The sequence below is a fragment of the Rhinopithecus bieti genome, unplaced genomic scaffold (genome assembly GCF_001698545.2).
Source record: "Rhinopithecus bieti isolate Rb0 unplaced genomic scaffold, ASM169854v2 scaffold_758, whole genome shotgun sequence".
Classification (NCBI taxonomy): Eukaryota; Metazoa; Chordata; class Mammalia; order Primates; family Cercopithecidae; genus Rhinopithecus; species Rhinopithecus bieti.
In genome coordinates, this window is record NW_016803215.1 from 31,797 (window position 1) to 51,774 (window position 19,978).

Consider the following 19,978-nt stretch of genomic DNA (forward strand, 5'->3'; position numbering starts at 1 on the left):
CCTCCCAAGCTCTGATACCACTGTCCCCACACCCAGGTGACCTTGTCATTCCCCTGCCCACTCACCATCAAGAACCATACACACATAAGAATATAGAATTTTATCTTTTTAGTTAAAAAAAATAATCGTACCACGGAATGAAGATGTAGCTTTTTTTTTTTTTTTTTTTTTTTGGGGGGGGGGGGGGGGGGGGGGGAGGGGGGGGGGAGAAGGGGGAAAAAAAAAAGCAAAAAGCCCAAAGGAAAAAAAGCATTTTATATTCATCTGTATAAACATATCCGCTAAGGCAAACGCAATCCGGGGCCGAGGCTGCTGCGCTGGGCTCGGTGCCTTCTAATTTCTGCAGATTCTAAGGCCAAAAAATAAAACCTCTGCAAGTCCGCATAGCTTCGAGGACTCCTGGGGCATTTTACTAAAATAAAGAGTTATCGAGTTTAAAAAGCAGTGACGCCATTATGACACACACTGAAAGTTGCATAACTGTGGCCTCGAGGGCCACTGACTTGTTTGGACTGAGTGATGGTCACAGTTTCACGACACAGCAACAGACACCACACACAGGCACACATATGTCAGCAAGCACGTGGGAAGCTGTGGCCGAACCGGGCTGGTGGCGTGGGCCTGAACACGGCCTGTCTGGTGCGGGGCACCAGAGGGCTGGGGTCCTCATGCTTCCTCAGAGGGTAGGCATGACAGGCAGGTCGCTGGTGACAAGGTGGTGGACATCACTTGGGGAAGGGTGGCAGGAGAGGGCCGGACAGGGCCCGGCTGCCCACTGCCTGGCGCATGCAAACACACTTAAAGCACTTCTCGGACGCTTCTCAGAGAATCAAGATGAAGCGCTCGTTTCCTTCCCTAGGAAGGTGCCAATTCTTCCTCCCACCCCACTCTCTCCAGAGCCCCCTGGGACCCTCAGGGTGTTCTGCATGGGTGCTAAGGAGCAGTGTCTCCGTCCCCGAGAGCCTTCCCTGCCCATGATCCCACGGCATGCCCAGCAGGGGGTGGGCGTGTGAGGTAGATTGGCACAGCTGCCCCCACACCCTGCCTGGCTGGGCCCCAGAGATCTGGGGTCTCCAAGTCAGCATGGGGTGCTGGGGGCCTAGGTCCCTTCACCAGAACAGAAGCTCCCCACCCCCTCTCCCATTTCAGTAGATGAAAGAGGCAGAGGTGGAGGAAGAGCCCCTGGGGAGGGGTCCCCTTGTGCCTCCAATAAGCCCCTTGGGTTCCACTCTGTGGGGGCAGCCCTGATTCTATCTCTTCTGCTGTCTCCCAGTCTGGGAAGGGGCTGGCAGGGGGCCCCGGGGGCGGTGCGGTCTGCTGGAGGAGGGCAGGGGTTCCCAGGTCGGGGGGAAGGGGATGGTGGAGGGCAGGCACATGGGGCCGGGAGGGACCTAGGGCCAGGAGCTGGGCCCGGGGCAGTGCTGGAGCAGGTAGCAGGGCAGTCAGGGGTGCAAGAGAGCCCAGGGATTGCCAGGGAGGGCCGGGCCAGGCAGGGAGCCCGTGTTGCGGCCTCGCAAAGAGCAGAAGGGAGCGGGGAGGGGCCGGGCCATCTCCGTGAGACCCCTGAACTTGCTCCATTTCACAGACATTTTTAGGTTTTTAGTAGTGGTCCCGTCAGACAGAGGCAAGGATTCAGGCTCAGCCTCCCATGCGCCACCCTTGCCCACCGCGCTGGGGCCGGAGCAGGGTGGTCGGGGGTAGCCCCCGCTACTTAAACGTGGACTGCAGCTCCTTGAAGGCCGCTTTCCGCTGCTTCATCTCCTCCGCCTGCTTCTTCCGTTCCTCCTGCTCCGCCTTGATCTCCTCCTCGAAGCGGCTGGACACGTTGATGGCCTGGACCTGTGGGGGCATGGGGGTGAGAGGGTCAGGGCTGGATGGTGTATGTTCCGGGGAGGTGGGTGTCTCCGTGCTACAGCTGCTTTCTCTTTTTTAATTTTTTTGAGACGGAGTCTCAGTCTGTCGCCCAGGCTGGAGTGCAACAGCGCAATCTCGGCTCACTGCAACCTCCGCCTTCCAGGTTCAAGTGATTCTCATGCCTCAGCCTCTTGAGTAGCTGGGTTTATAGGCGCACTCCACCATGCCCGGCTAATTTTTGTATTTTTAGTAGAGATGGGGTTTCACCATGTTGGCCATGTGGCTGGTCTTAAACTCCTGACCTCAGGTGATCCACCCACCTCAGCCTTCCAAAGTGCTGGGATTACAGGCATGAGCCACTGTGCGCAGCCTTATGGCTGCTTTTCCTGGGGTCCCTTCTGGCTCAGGCTTCTGCTGAGTCCTACCCAGCAACACAAACAGCTTGACCACACCAGCTTTGGCCCTGGGTCAGGCACTTCATTCACCTTCCTGAGCCTCAGTTTCCTCACTAGAACCTGGCACCCAATAACTCTGATCTTATGGAGTTGTCGAGAGGATTGAAAGAGAGAACGTATATTCTGTGGCTGCTGCAGAGCAAGGGTGCTCGAAGGGCGTCACTTAAGCTGCTGCCATCCTGATCCTCTGCTTCCTGTCCGGGGAGCCCAGTGACCCACCCAGTTCCACTGATGAACCCTGAAAAGTTCCACCGATGCTCGGAAGCCCAGAGGGAGGTGGGAGGCAGTCCCTGGAAGGAAGGTTCTTGGCTTAGCAAGGAAAGAGAGAAACAAGGCAGGAGAGCTGGGGCCCTGGGTGGGCAGGACCCAGGAGCCACCAAACCACAGGTGTCCCTTCCATCTGAGAACTTGGTGAAAGGGGAGGGTATTGTGCATGCAGGTGGTCTCTGAGCCCCCAGGCTTCCTCCCAGGCTGGAGCTGGTAGGGCAGGTGTCTGCCGGGGACCCTGGAGAACCAGTGCTGTGTTCTCCTGGGCCCTTCCCTGCTAAGGCCCAGTCCTCTGGGTTAGCAGCTCAGTGTGCCAGGACCGGGGCACCTCAAGGTAGTCCCTGTCCCATTTTGAAAAGTACATGTCCCTCACCCATCCTCTGGTGGCTGCCAAGGATCTCAGCCAGGAGTGGGAGGGGACAGAAGACAGAGCGTGTGGGCCTGGCCCAACCTGGCAGGGAGTCAGCTCCCATCTTTGCAGCCTCAGCAGGGACGGGAAGGGGACGTATTAACTTCAGGCCGACCCAGGGTCCCACTGTCCTGGAGTGTGGGTCAGGGCACCCCTCGGGCTCCTCACCTTGGCCTCAAAGAAGCTCTTGGCCCCCTTGACGCCCTCACTGGAGACGTCGATCTCGGAGAGGCGGGCCAGCACGCACAGCCCGCTGTCCTCCTGGAGCTCCCCGGCCGCTGCCTTGCGGAAGATCAGAAGGAACTGCAGTGGGGAGAGAGGCGCGCGGTGTCAGGGAGGGAGGGAAGGAGGGGAGCCGGAGTCCCTGGCCACACCCAGGCCCCAGCCTCAGGCCTCCCCTGCAGAGAAGGACTGGGAGGCAGTGAGCTGGGTCTTGCCCCTTGGTGCTCCTGTGCTCCCCCTCACTGGGCCTCTGCCCATCTGTACGATGGAAGGTGACTCATGTACCCACCCAGGATGCTGGGCTTCTGCAGCCCTGCCCCACCCACACCAGCTCCCGACGACGCGGCCTCAGCCTACCTCTTACCTCTGTCTCCCACTGTTCCCCCGTGAACCTACTCTGTGTTCGATATACTGAATCCTGAAGGTGTCATGACAGAATGAGGGAGCCTCCGAGACAGTAAAAGACATGCCCCAAGTCTCAGCACCTAAAAGTGTCAAAGGGATTCAAACCCTGCTCTCTAACTCTAAGCTGTTACCCTGCACTGCCCACACCTCCCTCCCAGGCACTCACACTGCCCCACGTGCCCCTGCCACCTCTCTCCTTCCCTGCATCCTTCATGCTTCCTGCCAGGCCTCCTGGGCCCCACTTGGGCCTTGAGTCCCCACACCTAACCCTGTGCCGCCTGGGGTCCGGTATCGTTGCTGTCTGGCTTGGGGCCTCCATTTCCTTCCTTGCGAAACAGGCTTGCCCCAGCTCCTGTCTCGGAGTGAGATCCTGGGCATGAAGTCGCCCAGTGCTGTGGCCCTCTTCCTCGGCGTCACAGCTCTGATTTCCCTCTGTGGTGTCTCCCCCTCTACACTTCCAGGAAGGAACCTTCCAGCACAGGGCCTTTCTTTACCCCAGAGCCTGCACAGGGTCAAGTATACAGAAATCGCTCAATATAAGCTCCCTATGTGAAGGAAGCCATGTCCCTCTCTCCTCTTCCTCCCTGAAAGGACCTCACAATCCTCTCTGGTGCCCGCTCTAACAGGCCCTCTGAAGCCTCACTCAGCCAAGTAGCAGCTGCTCACGGCTGCTGTTCAATAGCGATGCCATTCATTCATTGACAAAGGGTGGGGGTTGGTCTCTCCCGGGCCACCAGGTCCTCAGGTGAAGCCCCTGGTTGGGCTTACCTCCCGGAAGCTCAGCTTGCTGTCAAAGTCCTCATCCACCTCCTTGATCATGTTTTTCAGGCCCAGGTGGGTCTGAGGGGCCCCAAGTTTCTCCATCATGAGCTTTAGCTCCATCAGGTCAATGAAGCCATCCCGCCCAGCATCATACCTGCAGACACAAAAAGACAGGACATCTTGGCACTGGCTCAGTCAGAGAGGCTGCAGGCTTGAGTGCAAGGAGACTGGGGGACCAGAGGGCATCTCCCACCAATCATATCATCCTGTCACTGCCGGAAGGTCCTCAGTCCAGGCAGAAGACCCATATGTGGCTCAGCTCCTGATTGGTTACCTCTGATGACGGGGAACTCACCACAGGGCCTGGCAGCCTCTTGCACGTAGAATAGCACTAACTTCTGGACAAGCCTGAGGCACAAGGAAGCTGAAATGACAGCCTCCGTGTGCTGACTGTGATGGCCCAGACAGTGAGAAGGAATTCTCTCTTTTTTTTTTTTTTTGAGACAGAGTCTTATTCTGTTTTCTAGGCTGAAGAGCGATGGCTCAATCTCGGCTCATTGCAACCTCCAACTTGCGAGTTCAAGCGATTGTCCTGCCTCAGCCTCTCGAGTAGCTGGGACTACAGGCGTGCACCACCACACAGCTAACTTTTGTATTTTTAGCAGATTGAGGGTTTCACCGTGCTGACCGGGCTGGTCTTGAACTCCTGACTTCAAGTGATCCACCCACCTTGGCCTCCCAAAGCACTGGGATGACAGGAGTAAGCCACCGTGCCCAGCTGAGAAGGAATTCTCAATACCATGGCAGGGTGGATCAGGCTCTGAGCTGAGCACTCAGCACCTCCATGACCAGCTGGCTTACTGGCATCTCCATGGGCACTTGGGGGACATCTCACCCCCACCCTAGATGGTAGAACCTTGCAGACAAGGGGATGGTTTCTCAACCTCAGACCTTAAACAATCTGGACAGAATAAATCCTTACCGTAGGGGCTGTCTTGTGCATTGTGGGAGGTTTCTAGTAGCAGCCCTCCTGAGTTGTGACAGCGAAAAATGTCTCCCAGACATTGTCAGATGTCCCCAGGGGGGAAAAAGCATTCCCAGTTGAGAAGCACTGGAATGGGGGATGTGACGTGGGTGTGGAAGGTGCCCTCTTTCCATGTGATAAATGACTCTTCTTACTCAGCACCCTCTGTACTGGGGGGTCCCCCCTCTGTACTCATGCCCCCCCCGCCACCAGCTTACCCTAGGTACTGGGAAGGAGGTTAAAAAGCACACAGTAGGTGCTCAAAAATGTGGAATGAAGAAATAAGACATGAATAAATGAAGGGGTATCTAAGGCTGGGTCTCTGCCTTTGTCGAGGGCACAGAGCAGGAGGGGGGCAGGGGGCAGGGCCAAGTGGCAGGAGGCGGCCTGGGTGTGTTCAGGGAAGTGTGGCGCAGTGCCTGCTGGGAGTGGCGGAGACTGCGGGGCGGTGGGGAAGCCGGGAACAAGCACCGGGCGATAGAGATGCCTCCCCTCCGCCCTGCACACTCAGCTTCTCTTTTTTCTACCACCACAACCTGGCAGAGACAGGGATGGGGCTGGAGGCAAGTCCCTCTTGACTGGCTTCTGTGTAGTAAGAGCCTAGGTGGTCTCTCTGCCTGTTCCCTGGATGGGAAGGCACCACTGGTTGCTGGAGCACACAGCCTGGTGAAAGAGGGCGAGGCGCTGTTTGCCCAGCTGGGCTCTCTTACCAACCAAACACCTGCCCTGCCGGTCTCTGGGAACAGCGTGGGAGGAAGACAAGCTGGGGGCTGGGGAGAGAGATCCTTGAGTTGGTAAAATGGGCTTTTCTTTTTTTCTTTTTCTTTTTTTTTGAGACGGGTGTTGCTGTGTTGCCCAGGCACGATCACAGCTTACTGCAGCCTCTACCTCCTGGTCTGAAGTGATCCTCCCACCTCAGCCTTCCAAGTAGCTGGGACTGCAGGTGCATGCTACCATGCCTGGCCAATTTGTGTATTTTTTTGTAGAGATGGGGTGTCAGTATGTTGTTCAGGCTGGTCTCGAACTCCTGGGCTCGAGCAATCCTCCCACTCAGCCTCCTAGAGTGCTGGGATGACAGGCGTGCGTCACTTTGCCCAGTCAAAATGCTTTTTTCTACACCTAAAGAAGCCTTATGCAGTCCCCAAGGCCTTCAGCTGGCTGGATGACAGTGCTGGTGACAGCAGCGCAACACAGGGGCCTGTGTCCCAGAACCCTATGTCCTGGGCGCTTGAGCTTTTGCATGACGATGTCTCATTTGTGCACCTTCTTCCCAGCTCCCTTCGCCTTCTCTAGTTAGGTGTACTTTAAACACCTAATAGCAACCAGGTACTGAAATCTGTCTTTATGCAGGGAACTGCTTACTTTACTTAATCCTCCTAATGACCTTAGTTTACAACCAAGGCTCAGAGAGGTTAAGTGACCCACCCACAGTCACACAGCAGTAAGGAGGGAGCTGGGTTTCCAGACTAGGTCCGCTGGACTCATAAATTTGCACATTTGCTCTGTACCCAGACCCTCCCCCACATGTCCTGGGGCCGCTGCAGAACACAGACAGCTGCCTGGAGCGCGAGGGGAGCATTTGTGCGAGGGGTATAAATAGTTCACTAGCCAGTGAGTCAGTGGTTGGAAGTGACACAGCACAGAAAAGATGGGTCTTGGGAGCCCTGGAGGGAACACAGGGTCCTGGGGCCTTCTGCCCCACTGATGGGTGAGGACTGGGGTGGAGGTGGATGGACCAGTGGCCCGTGTGGGCAGTGGCCACCTCTGTGGCAGTAGAAGGTGTGGGACTCAGAGGGTCAGGCAGGCCAAAGCTGCTGCAGTCCAGCCTCTACCTGGAGCTGGAGGGGCTCTGGGGGGCACAGTGGAGGTCCTTCCTGTCATCTCTGGACTTTGTTTGCTGCCTGGGAGAGGGCTGGGCAGGTGCCACATGACCACGGCGCTGTGCAGGGGCACCTGGTGAGGGACTCAGCCTTTCCTGAGCCAAGTCAGGAGGACTCCCCTCCTCAGTGCCCCCCATGAAAGCAAAGCCCCTGACACTTTCTGACCTTGGGCTCCCATGGAGGTCAGTGATGACAGTCGGGCTCTGGAGACAAATTGCCTGGGCTCCTGAGCCACAAAATGCAGCATCTCTTAAGCTGGGGTGCATGTGCCCCCCAGGGGACATCTGGCAATGTCTACAGATGTTTTTGGTTGTCATACCTGGGGCGGGGGGTGCCGGTGGTATCTGGTGGGTGGAGGCCAGGGAAGCTCCATAGCCCCACAGAGTGGCCCCACCACAAAGAATGACCTGGCCGGCCTGGCACCGTGGCTCATGCCTGTGATCCCAGCACTTTGGGAGGCTGAGGCGGGCAGATCATGAGGTCAGGAGATCAAGACCATCTGGGCCAACATGGTGAAACCCCGTCTCTATTAAAAATACACAAATTAGCTGGGCATGGTGGCAGGCGCCTGTAATCCCTGCTACTTGGGAGGGGGAGGCAGGAGAATGGCTTAAACACAGGAGGAGGAGGTTGCAGTGAGCTGAGATTGTGCCACTGCACTCCAGCCTGGGTGACAAAGCGAGACTCTGCCTTAAAAAAAAAAGGAATGACCTGGCCCCAAGTGCCAGTGGTGCTGAGGCTGAGAACCCTGCTGCTGAGAACCCTCTCTCATGGGCCACTGTGAGGAATGACTGAGCCCATCCCTGTCAAGCACTCAGCACAGCTCCCAGAGCACAGAGCTAGCTGCATAAATGGCAGTCGCCGCCACTAAAACAAGATTGAATCACCTTCACGAACCTCCTGACAGGACAGCACTTTCTCTTTACAACCCCTGTGCTCAGCAATCCTCCAGGTCTGGATTAGATCAGGAGGGCTGTTATCGGTGGGGCCACCAGCCCCCTAATCAGCAGGTCAGGGGTTCACGTCCCAGCCCCTGGGTCCCACGTGCCTCTCCCTGAGCCCCAGTTTTATTTATTGCTCAAGTGCATGGGTTTCTTCTGCAGCCAGGGGCAGCTCAGTTTCAGAGGAAGTGCAGATAAAGTGTCCAAACTTGGATGGAAACGTGGGCTGTGGATCCCTCTGTCTTTGGCAGCTCCCAGGCCTGGCTGGGCCGCAGCTCAAACCACGATTTGAACGGCCGCCTCTATCAATCAAAGGCCAATCAATTACTGGGGCTGGGCTCCATCCAGGGCAGGCTCTGGCCCCCAGGGGGACAATATAGGGGCTGGCTGTGGTGCCAAAGAATCCATCACCAACAGGAGGTGACTGGGGCTGCAAGAGGCCAGGTGCTGGGGTGGGAGGTAAAGCCCCCAGAGGTAGCCATGGAGGAGGCCATTCCCAAGAGACTCCTGGAGAGTGGCCATCTGCCCGGTGCCCTGGGCTCTGATGTGGTCTAGTGCAGGGGATCAGCCAGGTTCCAGTCAAGGTCAACCTGATTGAAGATGGCCTTGAGGGTTTGTGGTTACGTCAACTGTGCTGAGACTGACCTGGGTCCAAACCCCAGCTCTGCCACCTGCTGGAAGAGTAACCCTGGTCAAGTCACCTAACCCCACAGACCTGTTTCCTCATCTACATCATGGATATCAAAGAACTCATCTCAGGATGGAGGCAAGGATTAAAAGAGACGATATAAGCAGACTCTTAGCACAGAGCCTGGTCCACAGGAAGCACTTTATACACGCCTAGTATGATACTAAAAACCAGTTATTATTATTCCTATCATCTACTTTTAAGATTATTAAAGAGTAAATGAGGCTGGACGCGGTGGCTCACGCCTATAATGCCAGCACTTTGAGAGGCTGAGGTGGGAGGATCACTAGAGCCCAGGAGTTTCAGACCAGCTTGGGCAAGACAGGGAGACCACATCTCAATAAAAAAATAAAGGGCCGGGCACGGTGGCTCACGCCTGTAATCCCAGCACTTTGGGAGGCTGAGGCAGGCAGATCATGAGGTCAGGAGTTCAAGGCCAGCTTTATCAACATGGTAAAACCCTGTCTCTACTGAAAATATAAAAATTAGCCAGGCATGGTGGCGTGCACCTGTAATTCCAGCTACTCAGGAGGCTGAGGCATGAGAATTGCTTGAACCCAGGAGGTAGAGGTTGCAGTGAGCTGAGATTGTGCCACTCCAGCCTGCGTGACAAAGTGAGACACTGTCTCAAATAAATAAACAAATAAAAAATAGCTGGGCATGGTAGTGTATGCCTCTGGTCTCAGCTACTAGGTAGGCTGTTGTGGGAGGATCACTTTAGCCCTGGAGGTTGAGGCTGCAGTGAGCCCTGATTGAGCCACTGCTTTTTAGCCTGGGCAACAGAGTGAGACTGTTTTAAAAAAAACAAACAAAAAAGAGAAAATGAAAACGAGATTACAGATATAAAATGCCTGGCTCATAGCGCGTCCTTAAAACCTGTTAATTTTATCATCATCGTAACAGTAGTTGTTACATTGGGAAGTTTGTGTGTGTCACATATACACATCATATACTTCACACATACAATATAAAAAGGGTGATGATATTAGAAATAATGTTAAAAAACACACTGGCCTCTGCCACAGGCTCCAGTCCTGATTGGTGGTACAGGGCTGGGAGGCAGGGCTTGTGGTGGCTTGGCCTGGAGGCAGGGGTGGATATGACGACCCAGGGGATCCCTCCAGCATAAGCCCTCCTCTGAAGGCCTCACTTCTCCCCTACTAGGCCTGACGCAAAGCCCCAGCAGGGAGGTGGGAAGACAGACAGCCGCTGGACAGAGCCCTTGAACAGGGAGAGAGGAGACTCAGGGAGCGAGGAACCTTCCTTTGGGGTTGGAGAGAAGTGATGAAGGGGCTACTCTCACGGTGCCGGTGTGTATGTGTGGGGGGTGGGGGACAACTGGCAGCACAGGAGAGAACGAGGTTCCACGATGGCTGGAAACAGGCATCTCCAGGGCTAGGGGCCTCTCACCCACCAGCCCTTCTCCCTGAGCTGGAACTGAGGTTGCAGGTGGCTTAGAGCATCCAGAAAAAGAGAGGTCGGCCCGCAAGATCCACCCAGACAGCCTGGTCTACCCGTTTTCCATTACATAGGGAAACTGGGGCCCAGAGTGGGCAGTGACCGACCCAGGGTCACACAGCCAGCAGACTGCAAGATTTCAACAGCTGGAAGTTTTTCTCCTCCCTGGCCCCCTCTCTTTTTCCTGGTCCCATGGAGGGTCCCACATTCTCAAGCTTGAAGGGCCAGCGGAGGCTGGACTGAGAGCCCAGCGTGGTGCCTGTTTGGGAAGGCCAATGCCATTCAGCAGGACTGGCAGAAAGCACCCAGCCTGGGAACTCAGCACTTTTCTCCAGCACCGGAGGGAGGCTGTGGGGCCTGGCACTGTGCCTGCATTCCTATCTGCCTCCCCCTGAATTGTTCTTGCCAGGAAGGGCTCAGCAGCTAGCTGCGCCCTGGATGCTGGGAACGAAATCCCCACCCATCCCCCTCCTGAAAGCGGAGAAACCGGTTACCTCCCAGGACAACCCTTCCCCTTTGGGGTGAGCATGGTCCCCAGCTGGTTGCTTCCCTGCCCCTGCCTCTCTCCCAGTTCTGATAACTAGGGGGTCACAGGGGTAGGCAGTGGAGGCGTCAACCATGCATAGTGCAGACGTCCCAGCCTTGCACCCAGGCGAGCCACACGTCATAACCTATCATCATTCCTGGCTGCTCTGCTGGGCGCTTGCTATGTGCCAGGCGCGATGCCAGGTGTTTCGCATCAGATTCTCACAAGAAGTCCATGAAGCAGCATGAACATTCCTATTTAACCGACAAGGAGATGAGGCCCAGAGGGGAAGCCACTTGGCCAGGTCATAGGTGACAGGGGTGTCGATGGGCTGTGAACCAGGCCTGATCAAACACATGCACTCTTAACGACTGTGCTATGCCCTGATATCTATGATCAGGCCTGATCAAACACATGCACTCTTAACGACTGTGCTATGCCCTGATGCCTATGGGTGCACAGCAGTGAACTTCAGGGTTGGAAGGGATATTGGAGGCCATCTTATTCAGTCCTTCCTGAAAATCAGATTCCTGATGTAGTTCTTTGTTTAGTGCCTTGAATACCTCTGAGGGCAGGAAGCTCATTGCTTGTCTAAGGGAGCCCATCTTGGCTTTGGAACTATTAGAAACTTGCTCCTCGGCCAGGTGCAGTGGCTCATGCCTGTAATCTCAGCACTTTGGGGGCTGAGGTGAGAGGATCACTTGAGGTCAGGAGTTCGAGACCAGCCTGACCAACATGGTGAAACTCTGTCTCTACTAAGAATACAAGAATTAGCTGGGTGTGGTAGTGCAGGCCTGTAATCCCAACTACTAGGGAGGCTGAGGCAGGAGAATCGCTTGAACCCGGGAAGTGGAGGCTGGAGGGAGCCAAGATTATGCCACTGCACTCTAGCTTGGGTGACAGAGCAAGACTGTCTCAAAAAAAAAAAAAAAAAGAAAAAGAAAGTAAGTTGCTCCTCATGTAGGTCCCCCGAGCTGCGCTGCAGATTCTAATCGCAGAAGGAAGCAGAGTCATCGCAGCCACTGCACCTGGGAAGGTGGGAGCACAGGGCACCCCAACTCAGTCTCTCCTGACTCCCATCCCAGGCTTTGCTGATGGCCCCTCTGGGCATGCGGGTCCCAGGAAGACAGACAACTGGACGGGGTGGGTGTTGGGTATGGGCTCAGGAGCTCTCAGGCCCCCCGGCTTCCCCAGTTCCTGCACGTCCCCACCCCTAGACTGCCTGACTCATACGGGGAAAGCCCAGCGCTCACCACTTCCTCTAGTCCTATCTGGGAATCTCACACTTGATCTGTTGCCCTGGGTCAGCTAAGCAGGGTATGGGGTAGGGGAAGAAAGAGAGAGAGAGAGACGGAGAGACAGATAGATAGAGAGAGAGCACACAAGTGTGGCACTCGGGGCTCCCCTGTGGAAGATAAAGAGGGAGACACCACGCAATTTGCTGGGGGGGCTGTCAGGGCTCAAGGGCATCATAACCTGGAGTTCAACAACATCTCACCACACCTGTGGCATTCCCTGCCAGCCGCCCCCTTTCACTTCTTGCTCTTCATAATCATTATTGTTATGATAGTGATTATAAAGAATTTTTTTGAATGCCTAATATTAATATAACCCAGTGTTTATAATGTAACTTAATCTTTACTCCATTCATCTTATCCTCTTACAGCTTAGACAAAGTCACCTGCCTAAGGATAACCTTAGGTCAACCTCAGGAAGCGGTGGGGAGACGGCTGTGCGGGGGCCTGAGCTGCGGCTTAGCGCTTCTTAAACGTCAGTGGGCACACCTGGTGAAGCTGGTGACAGTGCAGATTATGGGCTGGGCGTGGTGGCTCATGCCTGTAATCCCTGCACTTTGGGAGGATGAGGTGGGAGGGTGGCTTGGAATCAGGAGTTTGAGACCAGTCTGAGCAACATAATGAGACCATCTCTACAAAAAATAAAAAAAAAAAAAATAGCCAGATGTGGTGGCATGTGCCTAGAGTCCCAGCTACTCAGGAGGCTGAGGTGGGAGGATCACTTAAGCCCATGAAGTTGAGGCTGCAGTGAGCTATGATCATATCACTGCATTCCATCTGGGTAACAGAGCAAGACCCTGTCTCAAAAAAAACATAGATCACAGTCTGGTAAATCTGGGGTGGAACCTGCGGGTCTGCATTTCTTTTTTTTTTTTTTGAGACGGAGTCTTGCTCTGTCGCCCAGGCTGGAGTGCAGTGGCCGGATCTCAGCTCACTGCAAGCTCCGCCTCCCGGGTTCGCGCCATTCTCCTGCCTCAGCCTCCCAAGTAGCTGGGACTACAGGCGCCCGCCAGGTCGCCCGGCTAGTTTTTTGTATTTTAGTAGAGACGGGGTTTCACCATGTTAGCCAGGATGGTCTTGATCTCCTGACCTTGTGATCCGCCCGTCTCGGCCTCCCAAAGTGCTGGGATTACAGGCTTGAGCCACCGCGCCCGGCCGCAGGTCTGCATTTCTAACACACTCCAGGGCGGTGTTGCTGCTGGTGTTTGGGCAACTGTAAGGGTTCAGAGTTGGGAGCCAGGGAGGCCCAGGTTCAAATTCTGCTTCTGCCCCTCACTAGCTGTGCGACTTTGGACAAGTCACGCAACCCTTCTGAAAGCCTAGTCTCCTTAACTGTGAAATGGGCGAGGACGATGTTGCAGGATACGAAAGGACTGAATGGGAGGCAAAGCGCCTGGTTTGAAGCATCTGATGGCTCAGGACTCCCCAGGTGGCCCGGCTCCCATCTGGCCACACCTTTCTGGCACTGACCCCTGCTTCTCTGCTGTCCTTGAAAAGCGGAAGTCAGCCAAGGAGAAGGCTGCCCGGCAGTCAGGGGAACTCAGCTGCTCCAGGGTGTGGGGACCTTCCCTGCAGAGGCTGCAAAGTGACTGCCTCTGCTGGCGGGGCTGGCCTTGTAGAAAGGACCTCTGACATCCCCTGAGGCAGCAAGGCCTGCTGTCCTAGAGCCTAGACTCTCGCAGTGGAAGCCAGTCCAAGCCACCCAGGCCTTGGACCCAGGGGGCGTGGAGGAGAGCAAGGAGGCCAAAAAAGAGAAGGCAGGAAGGGTGGACCAAAGAGGAACCAAAAGTCCTGGGTGGGGGTGTGGGGGAAGGGGAGGTGACTCAGACACTGATGCAGAGGGGAAGTGGGAGGAACGGAGTAAGGGCCGAGGCCGGGAAATCCTCCCTCCCCAGGGGTGCAGGACATTCTCCCCACCCACTGACCCTAAGCTGCAGGTGAAGGACCTCACCTCTCCACCTCTCTAAGGCTCTGGGAGGCTCCCCCAAGCCCCAGCCACAAACACAGCTTCACTTGGCCTCCAGGGGCTCCTTGCAGGAGGATCCGGTTCTAATCCTGTCACTGTCAGTTCATACAATCTTAGACAAGTGATAATTGCCTTGAGCCTCAGTCTCCTCATCTGTCAAATGGGGATAAAAATGATAGTACCAGGCTGGGAGCGGTGGCTCATGTCTGTAATCCCAGCACTTTGGGAGGCTGAGGCAGGCAGATCACTTGAGGTCAGGAGTTCGAGACCAGCCTGGCCAACACGGTGAAACCCCGTCTCTACTCAAAAATACAAAAATTAGCCAGGTGTGGTGGTGTGTGCCTATAGTCCCAGCTACTTAGAGGCTGAAGCAGGAGAATCACTTGAACCCAGGAGGCGGAGGCTGCAGTGAGCCAAGATCACGCCACGGTACTTCAGCCTTGGCGGCAGAGTGAGACTCCATCTCAAAAAAAAGAAAGGAAAACAAAGACAGTATCAATCTCATTGTGCTGGTGTGAGAATTCAGCTCCGTTCTCTAAATAATATACATAGGCTCCTCCAGGAATGGCTAGAACTAGTGGCTCTGTTTAACAAGGAGGGGGCACAGAGGCAGGGGGCTGGCTGCAAAGAGAACTTCAGCATGGTGTGATGCATGAGAGCTTTTGGTTTTCATGGCAGAAATAAAGAAAGAAACCTTCCATTGCTAGCCCTGTGGGTGCATCCTCTCTACCCCTAAATCTCTACATGTTTGTTCTATATAAGACTGTAAGCCTCCTGAGGGCAGGAACTTGATTCATTTAATTCTCTGGATCTTGTAGCGCAAAAACTTAATAACATATCTGTTGGAAGACTGATCACATGCGTGAACCTTGCATTTTTCAAAAACATCATCTATCATGCAAACAGCCCAGATACCATGATGGGCTCTTAACAAAGACCCAGAGCTTTTTTATACCTAATCCTCAGAACTTTACCAGGTAGGTTTTTAAGCCCCTGGGGAAACCGAGGCTCAGAGAAGCTGAGTTGTCTGCCTGGAGCAACCCAGCTGGGTGGTGGCAGACGGGAATCCCTGTTGTGCACCCTCCAGAGCTGTTGTTTGCTCTCCCCTTTTTTGTGCCACCTGCCTTTCCTGTAACTAGGTGATAATGAATTCATTTTTCTCTTTTTGTTATTTATCAAAGCCATATGTAGCTGTCAATCAGAGTGGCTGTTCAGCAGGAGAGAAGGAGGGCTCTAACCCTGGGTCCTGTCACTAGGGCCCAAAGCAAAGGGTGGTCAACAACCTGGCAGGCCGGAAGTTCCACTGGTGGTTAAGTGGAGGCAGCCAGTGGGTGTTGTGGAGCTGGCTCTGAGCCAGCCACAATGACCAATGCCAGGGCCCTGTGAGGGGCCCAGGAGAGGGTGTATGCTGAGCTGGGGATGGCGGTGACAGTCATTTAGTGACGACTTGCTCTGTGCCAAGCACTGGGCTAAGCGCCGTACCCAATCCTGTGAGGTGGGTCCCCTGTCCTCCCTGTTCCAGGGTGAGGAACAGAAGCTCAGAAGGGCTCCAGGCCCCACAGCTGGATTCAAACCCAGGGCTGCAGACTCCAGAGGCCCTGCCGACTGTGTCCAGGAAGGGCTCCTGGGAGAGGTGTGTCTCTGGAGGTGGAGGGTGGAGAGGAAGTCGGGATGCTTCCAGAGCTTGTGCAGGGAAGAGCTGGCCAGAAGGAAAGGAAAGCCTACCTCTCTGATGCAAGGTATCCTGAGATGAAGTGGCTGGGAACGAGGGTGGGGACAGGGCCTGCAAGGCTGGGCTAGGCAGGACACAGGGATCTAGGGCATCGTCCTCAGATTCCACAGCAGGTTCAGAATTACACGGCTGCATACCTTTCTGGCAGGTCTCGACTTACAAAACCCTCCAGAGCACCCCCTAGGCTGTTGTCAGCACCCCCAAGGCTCTCCAGGGCCATTCTATTTGCCTCTCTGACAGGAGGGTTCCAGAGCCAGCCCTGGAGGAGCAAAGAGAGGGAGGCAGCAGCTGGGAGATCAGAGGTGCTGGACATAGCCTGAGGCCGCACGGGGAGGGGGCCGGGGAGTCCTGGCTGCCGGGGCCAGGGAGACACAGGGCCTCCTCGTGCTGTGCCTCACACTGGGCCAGAACTCTAAATGTCTCATGTCCTCTGAGCCCCACCCTGAGACACCGGGACCACTCTCCTCACCATACAAGGTTTCAGCCTCACTGAAAACCTCTCTGTAACGCGAGCAAGTCACCGCCACACCTTTCTGGGTCTTGGTTCCCTCTTCTGTAAAACGGGGAGAGGGGTTGGAGTCAACCCTCCAGGTCTCTCTCAGGGGGAAGCTGAATGACTCTAGATGTGAGACCAGTGATGGCTGAGAGTCTCCTTTCCCCCTGTCCCCTCTCTTCCCCATCGATCTCCAGCCTCGGGAAGTAGCTGCTGAATCAACATAGATGGGTGGACCAGAAGGCCCTAGAAGGCAGTTCCAACATCCAGAAGCACTCAGGACCCCTCAGACATACGCAGGTCAGGGCTGAAGGACCTTTGGGGGTCAATCAGGGATAGCCTGCCCCTTTTACAGGTGGGTAAGACTGAGGCCCAGGGAGGACATGCAGACTAGGACAGAGGCCCAGCTTCCTTGCTCCTGGCCCCCAAGGAAAGGCCGGCTCCCATTCTCCTGCTGACCTCATGGTCTCCTGCCTTCTGCTCTGGTGACTGGCTTCCCAGGAGTGCAGGCTCCCCTCCTCCCTGGCCTCTGCTCTCCCCAGAGCCCTGGCTCTGATGCCCTGGCTATGATCCGGGGACCCTGCTTGGACCCAGGAGGCTGCAGCCCCACTCGGACAACGGAAGCAGAACAGGGGTTTTGTCTTCCACGAGAGTCCGTCTGTTGGCGGCGGGGTTGGGCTCGGTTGGCACAGTGAAGCCTTGTTTCCTTGAATACACAATCTGCAGCTTTCCACCCTTACCCGGGCCCTGACGGGCGGCACTTGCTTCCCTAGAGGTTTAGCTTCCTGGCCCCTGCCTGCCCCATCAGCCCTCCCCAAAAACTGGCAAGCAGTGCTGGCACCAAGAGGTAGCTTGGAGGGGTCCAGGTTCCCTCAGTCTCCCTCAGAGTACCTCTCATCAAACTAGAAACAGCCTATGTAAAAAAAAAAGTGAGTTTGCTGTGTAGATGAAGCTTGCAGACTGTTCCTTCAGCCGCATGCCACTTCCAACCATACTGCAGCCTCCCAAGTCCCGCTCATTTGAAGTGTCTGGGTTCTCCCAGAACAGCTCCACCTTTGTTGTGGTGACCAGTGGGCAGGGAAGCTATGGAAGCCCAGGAGAAGGCAGGCTCTGGAGGAAAGGAGAGACTGTGGCTGGAGGTGGGGACATGAGTGGACAATCCGCCAGGAACATAGAAGCAGGTGTTAGAGGTTTTCCAACATGAAAGCAGATGTCTGTGATGGGAAACCCAGAAGTAGAAGAACCCAGGATTTGGAGTCCCAGACCTGGGTGTGAATCCAGGCTCTAGCATTTTCTAGCTGTGTGGTCTTGGCAAGTTATTTGAGACTCCTTGTCTGCACAAAGGTGACGAAGAGCTCTGTGTCACGGGGCTGTTTGAAGGACCTGGTGAGTGCCTCAGCACTATCAGCACAGGGATCTCTGTAGTGTCTGAATCAGCTCTGCACTCCCCGATGGAGGCAGTGACAGACACTGATCCATACCCACCCCTGCATCTGCCCACCCCAGGAGTGTGCAAGCTACTCTTCCAGGAAGCCTGGAAATCCTGCTCTCCCAATCTCGCCAGTCTTCGGCTGGGAAGAAACTTTAGAAGAACTCCAACCAAACACCCTGGAGTCAAGGAGGTGGGCGCCCTGGGATTTTCTCAAAGAGGTTCAGAGGGGCCGGGGGTCAAGGACTTGATGTTCCCCCAGAAGGACCTTGGGAAAGTATGGGACTCCTCAGTCACCCCCAACTGGGAACCAGAAATCCTTCCCCCTGCCTTGGGGCCAAATGCAGAAGCTGCTGCAAGCTGTCCTGAGCAGGGGAGAGCCTTTCTCAAACTGTGCGGTTGCTAAACACCCCTTCCTGGGCTTCCGGCTTGATGTCTGGGCACTGACAGCTGCCTATGGTGAGGTCTGCCCCCACCTCCTGCCCAGCCAAGGGGGAGCCGGCCTTGCATTGCTTCCTTGGCCTTGGGCTGCCTGTGCCGGGTGGGCTAGACCTCCTGGCTCACCCCCAAGACTCAGCCTCAAGCCAATTCTATCCCCTTCCAGAACCACTCCCGACCAGCACCCAGATTGTGGAACAGAGGTTGTTCCCTCTCCAGGAGCCAGGGGCAGGGGGACAGGGAACAGGAGGTGGGGAAAGGTACCAAAGGGAGGGGCACTGGCACCTTCCCCACCCCCTGGGCACACACATGGTTGGGAGAGAGTGGCTGTGCATCTTAGATCCAACAGAGTGGGACCCAGGGATGGGCCGGAGGGAGCTGGACCTTCTCTCTCTAGCCCCTCCACAGAGACATTTAGACTTTTTTGTGGGGGGACGGGGGAATGAGTCCACAGGCCTGGGGGTGCCCATCTACCCTGGTGAGGGCACAGCACGTGGAATCTGATGGAATAAAGGGTAGGTATGGGGGTAACAGGGCAAGTCACATAGGAAGGGGCCCCTTTTGACTAGGGTGGGTGTGGGACATCGGGGGTTCCTGTGGGGAGGGAAGGGGATATATGGAGTGGGGAGGAGAGATGGGGGCCTTGTGACAGAAGCAGGTGAGCAGTGACTGCAAGCTGCTGGGTGCAGGGGGGTGGGGCGGGCAGGAGGAGGAGGGAGGCCTTCCAAGCCCAGAGGGGACTCGGCCCACAGGGACGACTGGAGTGAGGTTTACACGCCTGCAGAGGGGGAACAGGGGCCGAGGGGTCCCTTCCTAGGGAGATCACTTGTGAGTGAAGGATTTGGGTCCTTTTTAATGAGTGGGTGGAGATGGAAAGGGCAAGTCTTGCCCCCAGTTTGCTGGTAGATGCTAAATAACTGGAGAGGAAGTTGGGGGAATCCCTGCCCAGAACCCACCTTGAAGGAGACCTGAGATCAGGAGAGGAAATGAAAAGACCTTAAGGAAAGGAATGTGGTTGGCATGTGGTGTCCAGGGGCACTGGGGTGGGTGTCTTTGGCCAGCGTGTGTTGGGGTGGGGGTGGGGAACGCGAGCAGCTGGGATGGGGGAAGGAAGGCCGCTGGGTCCTCAGCCTTGGTGTGTGCCTTGCGGGGTGGTGGAGAAGCGCCACTAACAGGGTGGGGGGCCGGGGACCCACACGTGTGGTAGTGGGGGTGGGGCTCGCAGGGCCTGGCGATTATCTGGAAGGAGGTTCGGGGTCCCCCACTCTGTGGGCGCGTCTATGGTGTACCGGAGGCAGCACAAATACGAGTCACCGCCGCGTGCCAGGGACTGGGGGGCCCCCAGACTAACGTGCGTGGTGGGATGCCGGGTCTCGATCTGGAAGGGGCCGCGGGGTCCCCAACCCCGGTGCGTCTGGGTTCGGGGAAGCTTGGCTGACTGCTGGGGTCCCGGGTCGGCGCGGGATCCGGGGATCGGGGGGTTCGGGGTCCGATACCGGGTAGTGGGGCGGGCGGGGGGCCGGGTCGCGCGGGCACTCACTGCTTGAACATCTTCTCCATGTCCTTGATCTGCTTCCTGGAGAACTCCTTGAACTCGGTGTAGGGGTTGAAGACGCGGCGGCTGGGCGACTGGGGCTCGCCGATGCCCTGGTTGAGGTCGGCGCGCCGCAGCAGCTTGGCGCTCAGCTCGCAGTCCGCGCTGCCCAGCGCCTCGGCCGCCTCGTCGGGCGCCCC

At 56.1% G+C, this 19,978-nt stretch overlaps 1 protein-coding gene across 1 annotated transcript in view; it reads right to left on the reverse strand.

The window, feature by feature from the left end:
• Nucleotides 1–93: 93 nt before the first annotated feature.
• The window catches only part of EFHD2 (EF-hand domain family member D2), a 20,654-nt gene continuing 769 nt past the window's right edge, over nucleotides 94–19,978 (reverse strand). Inside the window, exons 2-5 of the mRNA XM_017869547.1 lie at nucleotides 19,785–19,978; nucleotides 4,381–4,528; nucleotides 3,154–3,288; nucleotides 94–1,839 (exon numbers count right to left, since the gene is read on the reverse strand). The exon at nucleotides 19,785–19,978 is cut by the window's right edge and continues 21 nt beyond it. Of these exons, the coding sequence (XP_017725036.1) occupies nucleotides 1,708–1,839; nucleotides 3,154–3,288; nucleotides 4,381–4,528; nucleotides 19,785–19,978 (609 nt within the window). The 3' untranslated portion in view covers nucleotides 94–1,707. The remainder of the gene's footprint in view (nucleotides 1,840–3,153; nucleotides 3,289–4,380; nucleotides 4,529–19,784) is intronic.